This window comes from Coffea eugenioides, chromosome 3 (assembly GCF_003713205.1).
Source record: "Coffea eugenioides isolate CCC68of chromosome 3, Ceug_1.0, whole genome shotgun sequence".
Taxonomy (NCBI): Eukaryota; Viridiplantae; Streptophyta; class Magnoliopsida; order Gentianales; family Rubiaceae; genus Coffea; species Coffea eugenioides.
In genome coordinates this window covers 7,999,200-8,015,355 of record NC_040037.1, presented here as the reverse complement: position 1 = coordinate 8,015,355, position 16,156 = coordinate 7,999,200, and the positions used below count along the sequence as shown (strand labels likewise).

The window sequence follows — 16,156 nt, the reverse complement described above, 5'->3', positions numbered from 1 at the left end:
TATCAGGGCATAATTTGGAACAATGGTAATGAAGCCCGAACATTATATTGCTGTTTTCATGAATGAGCTCAAAATTCTGTTTTGGGTTTGGCTCGAGTATCACGCAAGTGAAGTTTGAAGTGAATTTTCACCCAATCGAGCTCTAAATGTTTGGTTTATGCAAATTTGAAATTTTAAGTTCATGGAGCTAAGTACATATGAATATTAGAAATTCTTGGTCATCCATTTTTGGACAACTTAAAAATTCTAACTCGAAGACTAGATTACAGCTCATTAAGCATATAGCCTAGACCATTGGACAACACCTATAGAAAAAGATCAAAACAGATAAGGACAGAGTCAAAAAAGAGTCCTGGAAAATCTCTTACAGAACGACATGAAATTATTGCTATATAGAACGTTAACTAGGCTAAAACTAGGACTCTATTTTAATAGAATACATGCATGGTCCTTCCAGTTTTTATTGCCATGGCCCGTAGGGCTGAAGTTTTCCACAAACCTCCCTCAGCTATATTCTTGCTGCTGAAAAAAGAGGATGGGAGGAACCATCCAACTACAAAGAATTAATGAATGAACAACATTTTAGCAGTAGCATTACATTCCTCACAAAGAAAGTCAGTCAGCATGCACAATGAAAGACCGAGTTCTTGAAGCACTTGGCCTTGTGTGCTATCTTCTTGACGCCACTTTCACTGCGAGAGGAAAGTGTGCTATTATGATAGGGTATGTTGATTCTGTCCATAATGTTTATCACTGGAGCTTCAAGAGTAGTCTTAGTCGAAGACATTGCCCTCTGGATGCCCCAAATTGAAAGTGGCCTCATGTACAGGAGAGACCTGAAGTGCCCATCTATTGACCAACCCTCTGGAGTCTGAAATGCATATCTGCGTAAAGAAAAACAGGAGCAGAATGGTTGATAAGGAGATAGCCAAACAGGGATGAAAAATGTAAACAGAATAGACTCTAGATGTATTTCTTGAGAAAGAACAAGAATAATATGGCAGGCATGTGTGTACTACAGACAAATAGATCCCAGGGATAGTGCCGCTGTCACAGCGGCGTATATATGAGTACGACACAAGGGTGATTAAATCATGTTTTCATCCCAGATAAGGATCCTCGAAAACCCAGTACATATGCTTCATGACTGCTACCGTCGTTTGCAAGATTATTGCTTCAAAGAGCTTCAAGGGGTGAGGCAGGAAAGATGATCTATCAACTTGCACATGAGAAAATAATGAACTGATTATGCAAATATAACTTACCCATGGCCCTCTTCTGACCAGCCTGCCAGGAATATACCTTCAGCTGTCGCAAAACCCTGCTCCACCATTCCAGCAAGAATCATGTTGGCAGCCACTGCATAGGTGACTCCAGTCCATATTTCACGGGACTGCATGCAGGTCTCATCTATCTTTCCATTTGGATACATTCCATTTACTGCACCCATCCTACCTCCTCGATTTTTCATCACATTGAAATCATATACTTTTTGGAGGGCACTCTGGATCTTAACTTTATCAAAAAGATCAGGCAAGCCTGAAGATGCTGTATACCACTGTCCTGCCAATTGATCAGCTTGGATTGACTTGCTGTTACTGCTAGAACCACTATCATAATTAAAGTAGGAGCCGTTCCACAATTTTTCTTCAAAGGCTGCCTTTGCTTTTACAAATTTGCTTTTGCATCGTTCAGCAAAGGCTCTGTCACCAAGCTGAACAGCCATTGCTGCTGCAGCTTGAAGTGCAGCAAGCCATAAACCACCACAGTAAGCACTTATTCCGTGGACTGTCCAAGTATCATATGTTTGATCTGGGAATCCATCATTTTCAATGAGGCCATCATGGTCCCGATCAAACTGTTCCATATATTCCATTGCAGCGCGAACAGAAGGCCAAACATCAGCTGCAAAGGAAAAATCTCCTGTGGCAGCAAAATCTCTATAAACCTGAAGCACAAACTTAGGATTCAGATCCTTCCACCTACTAGTATCATGTATATTGTAAGCATTCATTTCATGCCATGGATCATGAGTTCCAAGATCATGAGGAACAGCCCCTTTGACCTTCCGGATACCGCAATTTCCCTCTGCTAGAAACTTCACCTTCCTCTTATCTTCACATAATACCGCTTTTGCAAATTCACGCTGAATGCTGAGCTCAATCTTCGGAAACAGCTCAAGCAAGGCAAAAGATGCATAGAAGTGCACGTCATATGTGCACCACATGATATATTCTACACCTTCCAAGTACAGAAACCTACCAACATCATTGGTATCGTTCTCCAGCAATTTACTAGAGGAAGTTGTAAAACGGCTTTCAAATCTTCTTCGGAAAAGTGTTGATTCGTCTTTTTCATCAGAGTTGTTAGAAGCTCTTTCATTACTAACTTTCGAACTTTTCACACCATCATCTTGTGAATTAACATACATCATATCAACATGAGTATTGACGACAGTCTGGTTGTTTTCCATGTCTTGGTTATGATTTTCTTGTGTTTTACTCACTGTGACTTCTTTGATCTTTACTGGCACTGCCTCATTCTGAACTTCCCACGAGTCCTCAGTTGGCAAGCTAGAATCTGAGTGGGAAAACAACATAAAAGCAAAGCATTTCAGGTCGGGATGTAATATGTTCAATTCCAAGCAACAAAGGTAAAATAACTGCCATTCTCTTCTGCTTCCCATCATTAGAAGCCAAAATAACCTATTATGCTGCTTCTGATTTCAGCCAGTTTGCCATGCAAAGAGCTAGCAGGGCATAAGAGTATTTGACAATAGAAGAAAGGGTATGTCTAACAAGTGCCCACTGGGCACTTGATAAAGAGTAGTTCAGATGTTAAATTTTTGGAAAAGTAAATGTTAACAAGAGAAGTACAAATACAAGGGAGGGTAATAATTGTTGATGTGTGCATTAACATGGCAGGTATGGTGTGACTTATGTGTGCTAACGAGTGCCCAATGAGCACCTGTTAGAAAACCCCTAGAAGAAAATAGCTTTCTTCAAATCAAAAACTAAGATCGGTGTTCTCAGTCAAGGACAAGGCACAACATCAGTAGGCGCCTTTAATTTCAGAAACCCAACCCAGATGTATTACATCAATATGCATCCACCAAATACCCCAAACTACACACTTTCAAATTTACAAAAAATGATGACTAATCTTCGGTTCAGATGCCCAAAGTATTATCATGCAATGCAACTCTTCTCAGATTCCTAATTAGTTGAACTCAAATATTACTTAACTCTCTGATGCATTGTCTGGTCTTGCAGTGCACTCATTCCCATTACGAGAATGAAATGACGCCCCAGCTTGACTCGAGACCAAGACTCCTTACAACTTGCACCAATAGTAGCCTTATTAGGTCAGGGGCAGTTTCTCCCAGAAAATTTTCTAAGGTAAATAATACAATACTTATTGAGCTCTTTCTCTCCTTTTCAACAAGATATATGTTTACAGTCGATCTATCACGGGAAACAAGCTGAATTTCTAACGAGTTTCAAACATGATACGATACAACAGGATGTCAAAGACAATGCTTATTGAGCAGTATTGGCTTAACATTTACACATTCACCAACTGACCCACCCACCCACCCCACCCACCCCCCCCCCCCAAAAAAAGTACGAAACAAAGAAAAAGAAAGAAGAAAAGAAAAGAAGAAAATTGAAAAGGCAAAACAAAGCCGGGGGAGAGGTAATAATTTAAGATTGGTATACGCTGAGACTGCTCCATTAAACAAAGGCAACCAAGCACCACCATTCATTCATGTGTCCCATCACCCCAACGTAAGAGCACAGGAAAACATCATCAGACAAGAAGGCTAGAAGAAGAGCTGAAAACTCAAAATGAAACAATATATGTTTGAGCCAACAGGAGTAACATTCAAGAGTGGTCCATAAATGCACTCAAAGGGCGTTTAAATTGATCCATTCACCACAAAGGAATCCCCATAAGCTCAGAGGGCCCTAATTGCCAAACCAGAAATTCTCTCCTTCAAACATGCACAAAACCACCATATCACAAATTCTTAATCTGTAATTCAGTTTGTCCTATCATGTAGCAGTTTGGAAGTAGAAATTCCAATAATGTTGGAAAAAATACATCAGAAGCACGTAACCAAGGAATAGAAAAGTACCAATCCAAACTGTCCCTCCGGAAACCAAAAAATATAGCTCGTTGAACAATGTAAATTTGTACCTGTAAAGCACCAAATAAATGATTTTTCACAACATTATCTAAGGCAACAGGAGAAACTCTTCAACCCCCAACACACACACACACACACACCCACCCACCCACCCCCCCAAAAAAAACCCAAATAAAAAAAAAGGAAGGAAGGAAAGAATCCCAAATAGAAGCAACAAAAAAATGAAAAGGTAAAGCCACTCCAAAGCATTAAGAAGTTATTAATGTAGTAGAAATACATGGAGAAACAAGAACTTCTTTCCCAGTCATACTTTACCAATTTTCTTCTCTTTTTTGTATTTTTTTTGATTGGTGGGACAGGTGTGGGGTGGGTACATATACAGACCCCCTCCTGAGGCTAAAGTCAAACTCCTCAAAAAGTTGAAAGCAAAAGATAAAAGCCACTTCACAGCAACAAGAGGTTATTAAACTGGGGAAAATACAAGGAGAAACAAAAATTATTTTGCACCTACATTCACACTTGCCAAAACGCTATTTTTTTAAGTTTTTTTTGGTAGGGTGGGGGTGGGGAGGCCACAACATGTCCATCAACACTCTCCAAAAGCCAGGAGTCAAACTCCTCAGGGGACCCTCCCTGGCCATGAGGGAGAACAATGTTGTGGCCCCTAAAATGACCACCTCAGAAATGTAGTTCAGAAGAATATAGGCACCTAATAGATATGAACTTGTCTTTTAAACCTCAAGAGACTTCAAACAGACATCTGTTAAATTAGCAAGAGTCAGGGTAGGACTCACTGAAGCAATTGACAACACTTTAAGGAATAGCCAGTCCAACCATAACTTACCATTCTGGTAGCCTGTCATCCTTGAGGATTGGAGTTTGCCATCTTTCAATCTCTTCTTCCCATAGCTTATAATCTGACCACAAAATGTAAAAACAACAAAAGTTAAAAATCCATTTCCACAAAATACAATCAAAGAAAAAGCATTGGTGAACGGGGTTTGACCACTTTGCCCTTTACTATTGCTAATAAGCTGAATTGCAAAAGAAGGTCCAGAAGGAGATATTTACTTGTCAGGGCATCATGGACCAAGTCTACCGCAGCCCTCTCAGAAGTGCCATAATATTTAGTGTACCTCCTGTAAACCAGCACAGAATTAAAAAACAAAAAAATCAAAAGACATGAGAAGATGTGAAAGCATTGGCAGATTCATCTCCAGAGAGTCCCTTCCTGCTACAGGCAGGAAATGGAAAAACAATCGCAAGTCAACCCATGTAAAGAAATTAGCACCACTAGTTTTTGGTTCACATAAATAGCAGACTAAGAGCAAAAGCAAAAGGCCCAAAAGATCATGTTGAAGAAGGCCAAAAAATGGATTTCTATTCAGGTTAATTGAACACATCATAACATTCTGGTGTTAATTTTCTAGATATCAATAAGAAATGAGATGACCAAATCATTTGACGTACAGGACTTCTAGGTCATAACACCCAAGTTTAATAAACCATGCATGCGCTTTTCCATATATTCACATTTAATGGCCGAGATAAAAAAAAATGATCTGTAGTATATTAAATTAGCTCAGATTCATGATAAAAACAGAGTTTCATTAAGGAATGAACTGCAACGGTGACATAAAAAATCGGTGGACAAAGAGTTACAGAGCTTCAGAAACATATGTCAAATCAGCCAACTTACTATGAGATTACCTATTATAAGATTTCCCTTTCATAAATTTAACTTTAGGGGATGACCAAGCAACAGCAAATGCAACAGTGCACTTTCCATGAGGTTCAACCCACGTTGAGGCAGAAACTGCAGCACAGTGCGTCTCACCAGGTGAAGATGGCATGCTTGGCCCTTTTGTAAAGTTCTCCCTGTCAAAATGCCCATCCTTGAGGTGGATAAGCATGAGATAGTGATGAGAAAGATAATGACAGGAAAAAATGCAAAGGCTATAATCATAATAGAACAAGTAACTGAATTCTTGGGAAAATAAAATGTCACACCAGGTTATGCAAACCAAAAATGATAGAAACTAATGCTGAACAGGCAATCAGCGAGAACTGTATAGTCACATAATTGAGAGCAATTTTTACCTCAACCATTTTACCCCACATATCCTTTGCTGTTACACAGCTTCCTTCAGTCAGGCCAAAACAGGGTAAAACTGACACGCTTACATTCTGAGTTTCAGATGCAGCAATGGCATAAGTAACTGGGGGGTTATCTTTTGTAGTCCTGCAACAAATGCATTGTGCAGAGAATAGAAGCCACTGTTATGACATTGTGCTTTTGAAAGAATAATATCAAATAAGGACCAGCCATTGAACATGAAAGCTTCATGATTATCATAGAGATTACATTTCCTTATTTTTTACTATTGACACCAGGCTAAGATTTGCTGGAGCACTCAAAAAACATTTCATCGCCTTTCACGACCAAGGCCAAATTCCGCAGAGTACTAAAAAATTAATTCAGAAGATTTCTGGTCATGCAAAGCATTTGATGATGTTGCAAGAAATGTCACGGCACACAATATGAGATCTAGCTAGACTGTATTGTCTACTAATACGTTCACAGGTCAACTTTTAGGGTATCAGAGGTACATCACTAAAATGTAGGAGTATAGGGATCACATGTGAATTAACTTTACAAAATTTAAAAGAACCATGAACATAATGCCAACTTCTTCTATCCTTTAATGTTTCCGGCATCTTTATTGACCGTCTGTCTGTCTGTCTCTCACTCTCCCCCCCTCTCTCCATGCCCCCTGGGGTCTCTCTCTCTCTCTCTCTCTCTCTCTCTCTCACACACACACACACACACAGTGGCGAGGCCAGGACCAAAAGTTTTTTTTTTTTTTTTTTTTTTGGGGTGGGGGTGGGGAGTGAGGGTTGGGGTTGTTGCCAATTACTTTCATATGGCAAAACTTTTCTTTTGCAATAAATAGCTGTACAAAAACTATAGGTAAACAGCAAAAATGGTTGTCAGTTCCGTTAAAACATAAAAAGTTTTATGACAATAACAATAATGAAACAACCGTAAGACAAATATTTCATGAGCAATAGAAGACTATAGGACTTAAACAAGGAACAAAAGAAAGCTTTTACATTTTTTTTAAATACCAAACGTTTTAAAATTCTCTTTTCTGTTGTCAACTACTACTTGGTTATTGTTTTGAATGTGCCATCATTTTTTAAGTATGTGATGACTGTAAACTTCAAGAACTTAGGAGGTAATTTCAAGGGAAAAAGAAAATTTTGGAAACTTCAACAATACTAAAAACTTAAAAATTTTCAAAGCAAATTTTAAGAATTCTTCAACATTGAGGAGGGCCAATTGCCCAGCCTCACTTGAATACGGTCCCCTGCTAGCACCACTGCCCTTGAGCATAAAAATTATCAATTTTCTAGAATTTAAGGTATAAAAATTCTTGGTCTTCATGCTCTTAAAATATTTGTTTTGGAGCCAATCATCCTATCAAGTATGAAACCTCACACAACAATCCCTCACGAAGAATCTCGCGTTTCTCTGACTACATCATATTGAGGACCAAAAACATCCACATGATTTAGACAATTAGCACAAGAAAAAGTATTGGACCCAGCTAATAAGAATTAACCTTGCCCCACATAATATAAAAGGGAAAAAATAAAAAAGATGATAGCAGTGTTATTTGAGCAAATATTTCAGGAAACGTACAAAGAACAAAAACCAATCAAGATTGGTGTTAACTGTGAAGTGACAGATAGATATCCTTAAATGTTGGTTAACATCTATGCTTATCTCAAATTGTCCAAAATAATCTGGCTGACAAATGATCAAACAAAAGCAACTCACCTAGGTATGATATGGTTTGCTTCTTCTTCCTATATATACACCACCATCCAAATATAAGCATTATGCTACATCTGGCAAATAAATTCAAGCAGAATTCTTTTTCCCCCTTTTTTTCTTCCTTTTTCGAATAACTTTCTGAAAGAAAAAGATATTGGATTCCTACTACTACAAATTAATAAACCCTGTTCAGCTATATTCATGATTTACCATCCTAAAGAACTGGCTTGCCCTCTTGGTCTTTAGAAAATTATCCTACCTGTCAGGTCACTCTTTTACATTTGTCTTTCAAAACTCTGAATCGACTCCAGCAGTTTCAAATACAAAACTAAATCATTCAAAAATATTATCTGCAAACCAACCGTCATATTAAGGTATTAAGGTTTGATGACTTGCCTGTGATTCAGGAGCACTCCAGAGACTCCATCTTCACCTCTGTGGAGGTTTTGTGGGGGGGAAAGAAAAGAGGAAAAATAGTTACTAATCAAGAAAACAATGCAACAAAATGTAGATAATTTAATTCTCTATCATGAATACTCACATAAATGGCTCGTTCACATGATCTCCTGACATATGTGAGACACCTCCAATTGAATTCTGCATAAACAGAAATGTGACCGAATAATGTATGCAAAGTGTACAATTTTACTAAACCTATTTTGCCATAATAAACTATAGCAAAAATACAAACTTACTGCCCATGTGAAAAGAAGACTGACTTTTGCCCTCTCCTTCCCTGTGTTAACCAACTACAAGATAAACAGGTGATAAACAGATAAGAAAATCACAAAATACTATCAATCTTTGAATAGCTTTAATAATATTACAATTATCCCGTCATATTTAATTTCCTCTCAAAAAATAATTATGAGCAAAAATTCGCTTACAGTGTAGACAAAAACAGCTGTAGGAAGACTGCTCTCCCTATAGTTATGAGGTATAAATGGTGATATCTGCCTGCAGGAGATTTTGAGTTCTGGATCTGGCTCACCTACACATTGAAATACCATTATGGCAAACTGCAAAGTTAATTCATGACATCAACTTCATAAGATGGAAAAAGTACCATCATAGATTGTCCACGCCCTTGGAAATAGTGCATGATAAGTGGAATGCTGGCCATCCAGATTCCATCCCCATGATGATATACCTTGATCGCCAGATTTCCTGATACACACACAAGTGAATCGATATTCTGACCATTTTTAGTAAGTGAAAATGTTGATAAATGATTGCTTCAGCTAGGCTCAGACAAGAACATGGTAAGATTATTCAAGTAGCATATTGTCCTCTCAAGACTATTTTCTAATCCTAAAAAACTAGCATTTTAATTTTTCACTCTCTAGTAATGCAGGTTAGAAGGGATGGAATTCTTATTACACAGACATCCCAGCCACACCTTGATCATGAGCACAAGAAAGATGTAATCAATTAAGCAGAGATATCTGACCAAGAACTGATAACCATGACTTTGCAAGCCTAGTTATGCTTCTGAGCCTTCCAAGTCAAGTTGTTTGCACCATAAACTACCGAATGCACTACTTATTACAATCTCAAATTTAGGTTCATTCCAAAGGCATGAAATAGGCAAGAACCTCTTCTGGAAATCCTATCATGCTCCCTGCCTGCTGGGGGTACTATCTCTCACAAAACTCTGTGTGCACGCCTGTAATGCATATACATCATCTCTCTCCTCACCAGCACTCATCACATAAAAACAATACACCCTCATTTTAACTTGATAACATGCAAGGAGGACTTTCTATTCTTCCTACACTTACTCTGTTGGATTTGAGAGAGTGAGAGAGTGAGTGAGTGCGAAATAAAAGCCTGAAGCACACTAACTACTTAGAAAAGTATCTGAATCTGTATTCAAAGTAAGAGCACACATACACAACTAAAGAAACGAATAGAGGATTGCAATTGATAGCAGAGTCAGATGAAACCAAAACCTTCACATTGTCAGAAATAAAAGTTAAATGTAAAATTTACATATATATTTCCTTACCCTAAACCTTCATGCTGTCCAGGGGCTAGAACAGATGCATACTTCTTATTCCCTCCATCTCGTGATATGAAAATCTGTTGGACCAGAAAAACCATTAGAAGATGAAGAACGCAATTACTAGTAAGGATAAGAAATATTACTAATTCATATATGGCGATTCAACCACATTTATAAACAAGGTTCTTTATCTGGGCATTCCACGATTGGCAATTTGCAGTTCACAACTTATTAGTAGGGAATAAAAAGCACAAATACATAAATTTCTTATAAAAGGGATTATGTGCCATCTAGGGAATAATCAACCTAAGCAATCATCAGCAAAACCGTCTGAATCAGAAAACCTATCCCTGAACAGCACTTTTGGCCATTACTTATTTAAACAGCTGGATTTCTCCTATTGCTGAGTTTCTGCATTAACATCATGAAGCACAAACCAGTCTCAAGGAAACTGGTTTAGTTCAAAAATATTAATGTGACTGGAAAAAGCTGATTCATCAAGTCCTATGAATAGAAAATCTCATAGGCAGGCTCTTGACCACAAAAATCTTTACCAAATGCAATTTTTTCCAATGACTAATATTTTCAACAACTGCTAATATTCCATTTCTAATCCACTCTGTTCTGGGATTCTAGTGCAGGAAAATACCAACCCAACAGCTTGATACACATCCTTCCAACTCAGCCCTTTAAAAAGCAATCAAGTTAACTGACAACTTCTTCTAAACTAATCCAACAGATGTGCAGCCCTTACATCCACATATGTACATAGATTCACAGACAGACTCGAGTCCCTCAGACACAAACACATCTATACTTCTCACATCACATGAAAATCACAACTTCCACAAATATCTGCCTGCTACTTCGAACTTCATTGTGATAGCAGGAATATTCCTCTAGTAATCCCTATGATGATCATATAATCTATTTTATACTGAATGCTCCATTTCCTATGAGTAAAAACACAAATGTAATTTCGACATGATAAGCAAACAAACTTCTTTACATGATATCTAAAAAGTCTCAACTTAGGCCTAAGGCCCAGGAAGATTAAGATTTGCCACAAAGATCTGTAAAACAGAAGGGTTTCTGCTGAATAGATTTTTAACCAGACAACCGTACAGTCCATAACAAAGGCTCCTAACAGATATTTAGCTTGCATACAAACAAACCTATAGAACAGTTAATTCAACATGAGTACCCGAATACAATGTCCAATGTATATACAGGAAATAACATGATGAGTTTAAGGGGCAGAGATTTACTGAGAACTGATTTGCCATGATAGGAGAAGCCTCACATGCACCCGGAAGAAGTTGAAAATGCCTGAATTCACCACGAAAACCTCTAGATATGCTGCCACTTCTGTGGTCATTTTCAAGTTGACTTTCATCAGAAGCATATACATTATAGAAACACGCAAGGATTAGTTTTCTCCTTCTGGATCCCACAACTTACCCCATACCCCCAAGTGGAATACCATGTGATGCTGATGGTTTGCAACTTTCACGTGTAAAGGGATCAATTGGAGCTTTCTGCAAGAATAACAAGAAGATAAATCCCAAAACTTGAATTCCTACTAATGTTCATGCTGTTCAGATGTCCAAAAACTCTCCAGTTACTTAAACAAATTAAAAATCTATAACCTAAAACATTGATGTGACAAGTTATGATGTGACATTAGTAAAGGCTAAGAGAGTTACCCTTCCATGCGAGGCCTCTTCCCTTACATATGACCAAAGACGTATACCAAGTCTGATCTGAAGTCAATCCCAGCAAATGAAACAATAAGTACAAACAGTGGGAGGGCATGCCTCTGAATCGTATAATAGCCCTTGATCTAATAAATTTCTTGAACAGATTCATGTGGTTACCATTTTAATTGCTTCCACAAATGTAATACTGAATTCTCTAAGAATACTGGCATGGGTGTCCAATTTCCTTCTCCAAGCTTGTTCTGGTGGCCCAGCACTATCAAAATCAAACTGCAGCAAGAGAGCCAAAAAGCAATCACTACCTCCAGAATTAACAAGATGATGCTTAACAGGAAAATGTAGTCATTGCAGATGGAAACAGATCCTTCTCCCCAACTTTCCTCAACATAGAGAAAATAGAATAAAAAATATTGAACACGCGCAGGAAAGCTACAAATAATGCACCCAAGTTGATGCATAACAGAACATTTAATTTCCGCCTAGTCCCCACACCATACCATTGCAGCAAATTGTGGCAATAAAACACCAGGATGGTCAGAAAAATAGCATGGCATTGCTTTTGGTGTAGAAGGAAAACATACTTCAATATGAAGATTATGAACATGGCTTAATTTGAATTTAAAAAAAAAAAAAGAATTTTCTCAAACAGAAAAAAAAAACCAGAAAGTTAAACCCAAATTTAACACCTTTAGATTGGATTTCATGCCAGTTCAAAGGCAGCTATATTACACTCTCTAGATAAATATATATTTGCAGATATGTGCACAATAACAAATGAATATGATTCCATGAAGCTGAGAATTCATCCCCAAATATTCAGATTTCAAGGAGTCGTTACTGATTTGTTTCACCATTTTTCTTTTTCTTTTTTTGAGGTAAACCAATCCCAAAAGTAAATACACAGACACGGATAAAAATTAATTTCATCATGAAAACATTTGTGTAAAACAAGATATTCTCCCAGAAATCACATATTACTACTTTCTGATGCAACAACAATTACAAGATCACATTTTTCTGATAAGGCTGCTGAAAATACATCTACATACAGCAACTCTTGGATTAGTCAAGAGAAGAAAATAGTCAAAATGAAAGAACAAAGGGATCAAAATAGACAACAAGGAGAAAAAAGAGTAGTAAAACTTACCAACTGTAAAGTTGATCGATGGATGTATTCCTCTGGGGGCCATGAGTTTCTTCTACAATGAAATAAATTTCCACTCACCATTTCTACTAGTATTGCTTATCTTCCTATATATCGCTATCTATCAAACTTATCTGTCTATACATACAAGGCTCTACAAAAAAACTCAACTTTACTCTAGATTTCTAAATTTCTATCTAAACCAAGTGACCAAAAGTGCCTTTCAAGAAAAACCCAAGAGACACGATACTTCACTTCTTCTTCTAATCCTCCCAAAATCGAATCTTTAAGTTTAAGGCCACCCCTTCTACACTTCTTCTCTTTGTTACTTCTGGTGCTTGAGCATATGAAAAGGGTTGTTCCTGCTAGTATTGGAAAGTGCAGTGGAGTTGAAAAAAGAGATGAAGATGAGGAGGAAAATCAAATCACAAAAATGGAATGTCAACAAATTTCGAGCCTACCCAACACACCGAAACATGGAGTCAAAAAATCTGGGGATTTGGGATTTTAACAGAATGAGTAAAAGGGTCTCTAAATATAGGAAAAAATAACAGGGTTTTAATTGTGGGCTGGGATCGAAATTGAACTGCTAGATGGAATTGGAAAAGGTGCTATTCAGACTATCCAACACCTGGAAAGAATGAGTCAGGAGCTCTCTCGCGTAAACTTGCCAAGTGTTGGAATATTGCAAAATTTTATTCTCCACATATTTATATACTCAGTATTGGTATTTGTTCTCCTATTTAACTTGTCCTGCCTTCATAAATCAGCCTGTCTATTTTATACCAATCCCTGTATGCAGCTACGTATTATATTTCTCCGTGTGGGCAATGGCGTGAGGTGTGTGTGTGCGTGCGTGCGCGCGCGATGAAATGTGAGAGGGGCCTGGGAGCGGGGGCCCCTGCTGGGACTGGGGGGGTATGTCATATATGGGCGGTCTTAGTGTGACAGTTTTGAATTGAATGCGCACGAGAGGAGAGGCTGCCTTTCGGTGCACCGGCAGCTTCAGCACTTCCGTGTTGCGTCTGCAAGAGTGTAGGAATCCACAGGCAACAGTAGAGGAATAACTATCTCTAGAAATAGTTTGGATAGGAGGTTATTTAAAATAGTTACTGTAATAATTTTTTGTGATGTGATGTGATGCATGTGAAATAAAAAATTAATTAAAAATTATGTTTTGAACAAAATTTGAAATCTTTTTTTGGCAAATCTTCTTGTCCAAACAAATTAATAAAAGCGAGAATAGATTTAAAAATTCTTAACTTGTGATGAGAATTGGATTCGAAACAGTTTCAATTTATTCTCTTTTACTAACATTAAGTATGTCAGTTCTTCGTAATCATTAATGTCAATTGTAGTGTGTGTAACGTAGATAATGTAGTATAATAGATGTAGATACTAAGATAACGAATATGAACACTAAAACAGTGACATGTAAAGATAAATTTTGTTACACAAGTATATCATGTATAATCCTATTCATTAAAAAAAAGTGTTAAATTCAAAAGGGTTTTGCATGAAATATTCGATTCATTGTGTAGAAGTGCAGCAAATTCTTTAAAATTCAAATTGCTGTTTGGATTAGTTGTTTTTGGAGGTATTTTTGAAAAACTTTGCTGTAGCAGAGTTTTTAGAGTATATTTTAAAATATTTTTAAAAAATATTTTGGAATATTTTTATTGGCACTTTATTTTGAGATATTTGGTAAAATTGTAAAAAAATTTAAACTAATTTTTAGATTATCTTTTAGAGTACTTTGTTGTAACTTTTATTGTATTTGAAAAATTAATTTTTGAAAAATACTCCAAAAACAGATGATCCAAACATAGCCTTATTGAGTAGATGAACGTCATGGTACAAGTTTTCTCTAGTAGTTTCTGGACAAACGCTGCAGTCCTATATGACTGTTCTTTTGTTTGCAATGGACTTGTCACTCGAGCACTTGAAAAGTTTTGCCTTCGAGATTCTTGTAGTCAATATTGAGTATTCAAAACATTGCCTCTAGATTCATGTATTTTATGATTATTCACACAAATTAATTTATTTCGTATGTAAAGTCCAAGCTTACCAGATATTTTACTGTATAACATTAAAGCATGTATTTGTTGTATGAGAGGTAAAAGATTGATGTCACTAACAATTTTTGGAAAACATAACTTATTTTTTTTAAAAAAAAAAAGAAAAAAATAAAGAATTAGGTTACATGCATAAAAAATAAGACTAATATTTTTTACACTAACAATGTATATACACTGTTAATTTTAAATAAATGACAATTATACAAATTTTAAATTTGAGTTTCAACTTTTGCATATATGTCATAAGTTCAACGATAATAGTTTATACACTGTTCTTATGTATAAAATTTACTCTAAAAAATATTACGGTGATAAATTACTGAAACTACTCAATTACGGAGATGAATAAGACGAACACGGACTCCAACTTTTGTATTTTGTTAACATCATATTATTAATTAAACAACCTAGTTTGCCAAGACCCTTTTAACAAAGTTCTTTCCTTTACGAAAAATTTGACTATTGAAAAGTGTTGGGAGCGGCGGAGGAGGACCAATGGAGCCAGCCATGGAGGTCAAGAAGCAAGAAATTACAACTATTAAAGGGGTCCAAGTGGGACAGATCCAATTAAGTTTGATGTTTCATGGCATCCATTTTGGACCAAATTAGGACACCGACTTTGTGTAAAGAAGAAATAAAAAGCGCTTGCCCTGCCCACGGGTTGGTCCCGAGGACTTTCTGTCTTCAATGGCGCTCTTGAAACAATAATGGAGGGGCTCCAGCTGCCGTTCTTTTACCTTTAGTTTGGCATTTATAGGCCAATAACAAATTATTTGTTCTTCACGCTCAAACTACCTAATTGAGATACTAACTACCCCAGAACTTGGTAGACCGGTTTTCAAAGATTTATTAATGTTCCAAATTGTGTCGTACCGTTTGATGAGATGGTATTACACAATTTGAATTATTGAATATTTAAAAATCGAGAGATGGTGTGATACAATTTGAATTATTGAATATTTAAAAATCGAGTCTATCTACGCGTGAGCCAACTAACTAATTAGCCTCCTAGTTCAATTATCAAGGCTTCTCTCCCTCCTGTTTTTTGGCATTAAGTTTAGAGTTTCTGATAGACCAAAGAAAATAATAAATTATTCACATGGTGCATGTTGATTTTAATTTTTTTTTTTACTCTTATCTGTTTGGGATCGTGGTGCTTCTGATAAAAAGTACTTTTTTGTGTTGAAAATATTTTTGAGACGTTTGATAAATATCATCTT

The 16,156-nt window shown here is 36.8% G+C and overlaps 1 protein-coding gene across 1 annotated transcript; it reads right to left on the bottom strand.

Moving 5' to 3' along the window:
* Positions 1 to 308: 308 nt before the first annotated feature.
* LOC113764845 (non-lysosomal glucosylceramidase) lies at positions 309 to 13,549 on the bottom strand. The gene is made up of 18 exons (XM_027308862.1): positions 12,862 to 13,549; positions 11,874 to 11,984; positions 11,703 to 11,759; positions 11,458 to 11,534; positions 11,265 to 11,364; positions 10,000 to 10,073; positions 9,058 to 9,158; positions 8,879 to 8,982; positions 8,687 to 8,740; positions 8,533 to 8,588; positions 8,388 to 8,426; positions 6,251 to 6,392; positions 5,861 to 6,045; positions 5,222 to 5,289; positions 4,995 to 5,067; positions 4,139 to 4,200; positions 1,266 to 2,580; positions 309 to 884 (listed from the first exon to the last, which is right to left on the bottom strand). Exons 1-18 carry the CDS (start codon positions 12,940 to 12,942, stop codon positions 620 to 622), a joined length of 2,964 nt encoding a protein of 987 aa, XP_027164663.1. The 5' UTR covers positions 12,943 to 13,549; the 3' UTR covers positions 309 to 619.
* Between the last annotated feature and the right edge of the window lie 2,607 nt (positions 13,550 to 16,156).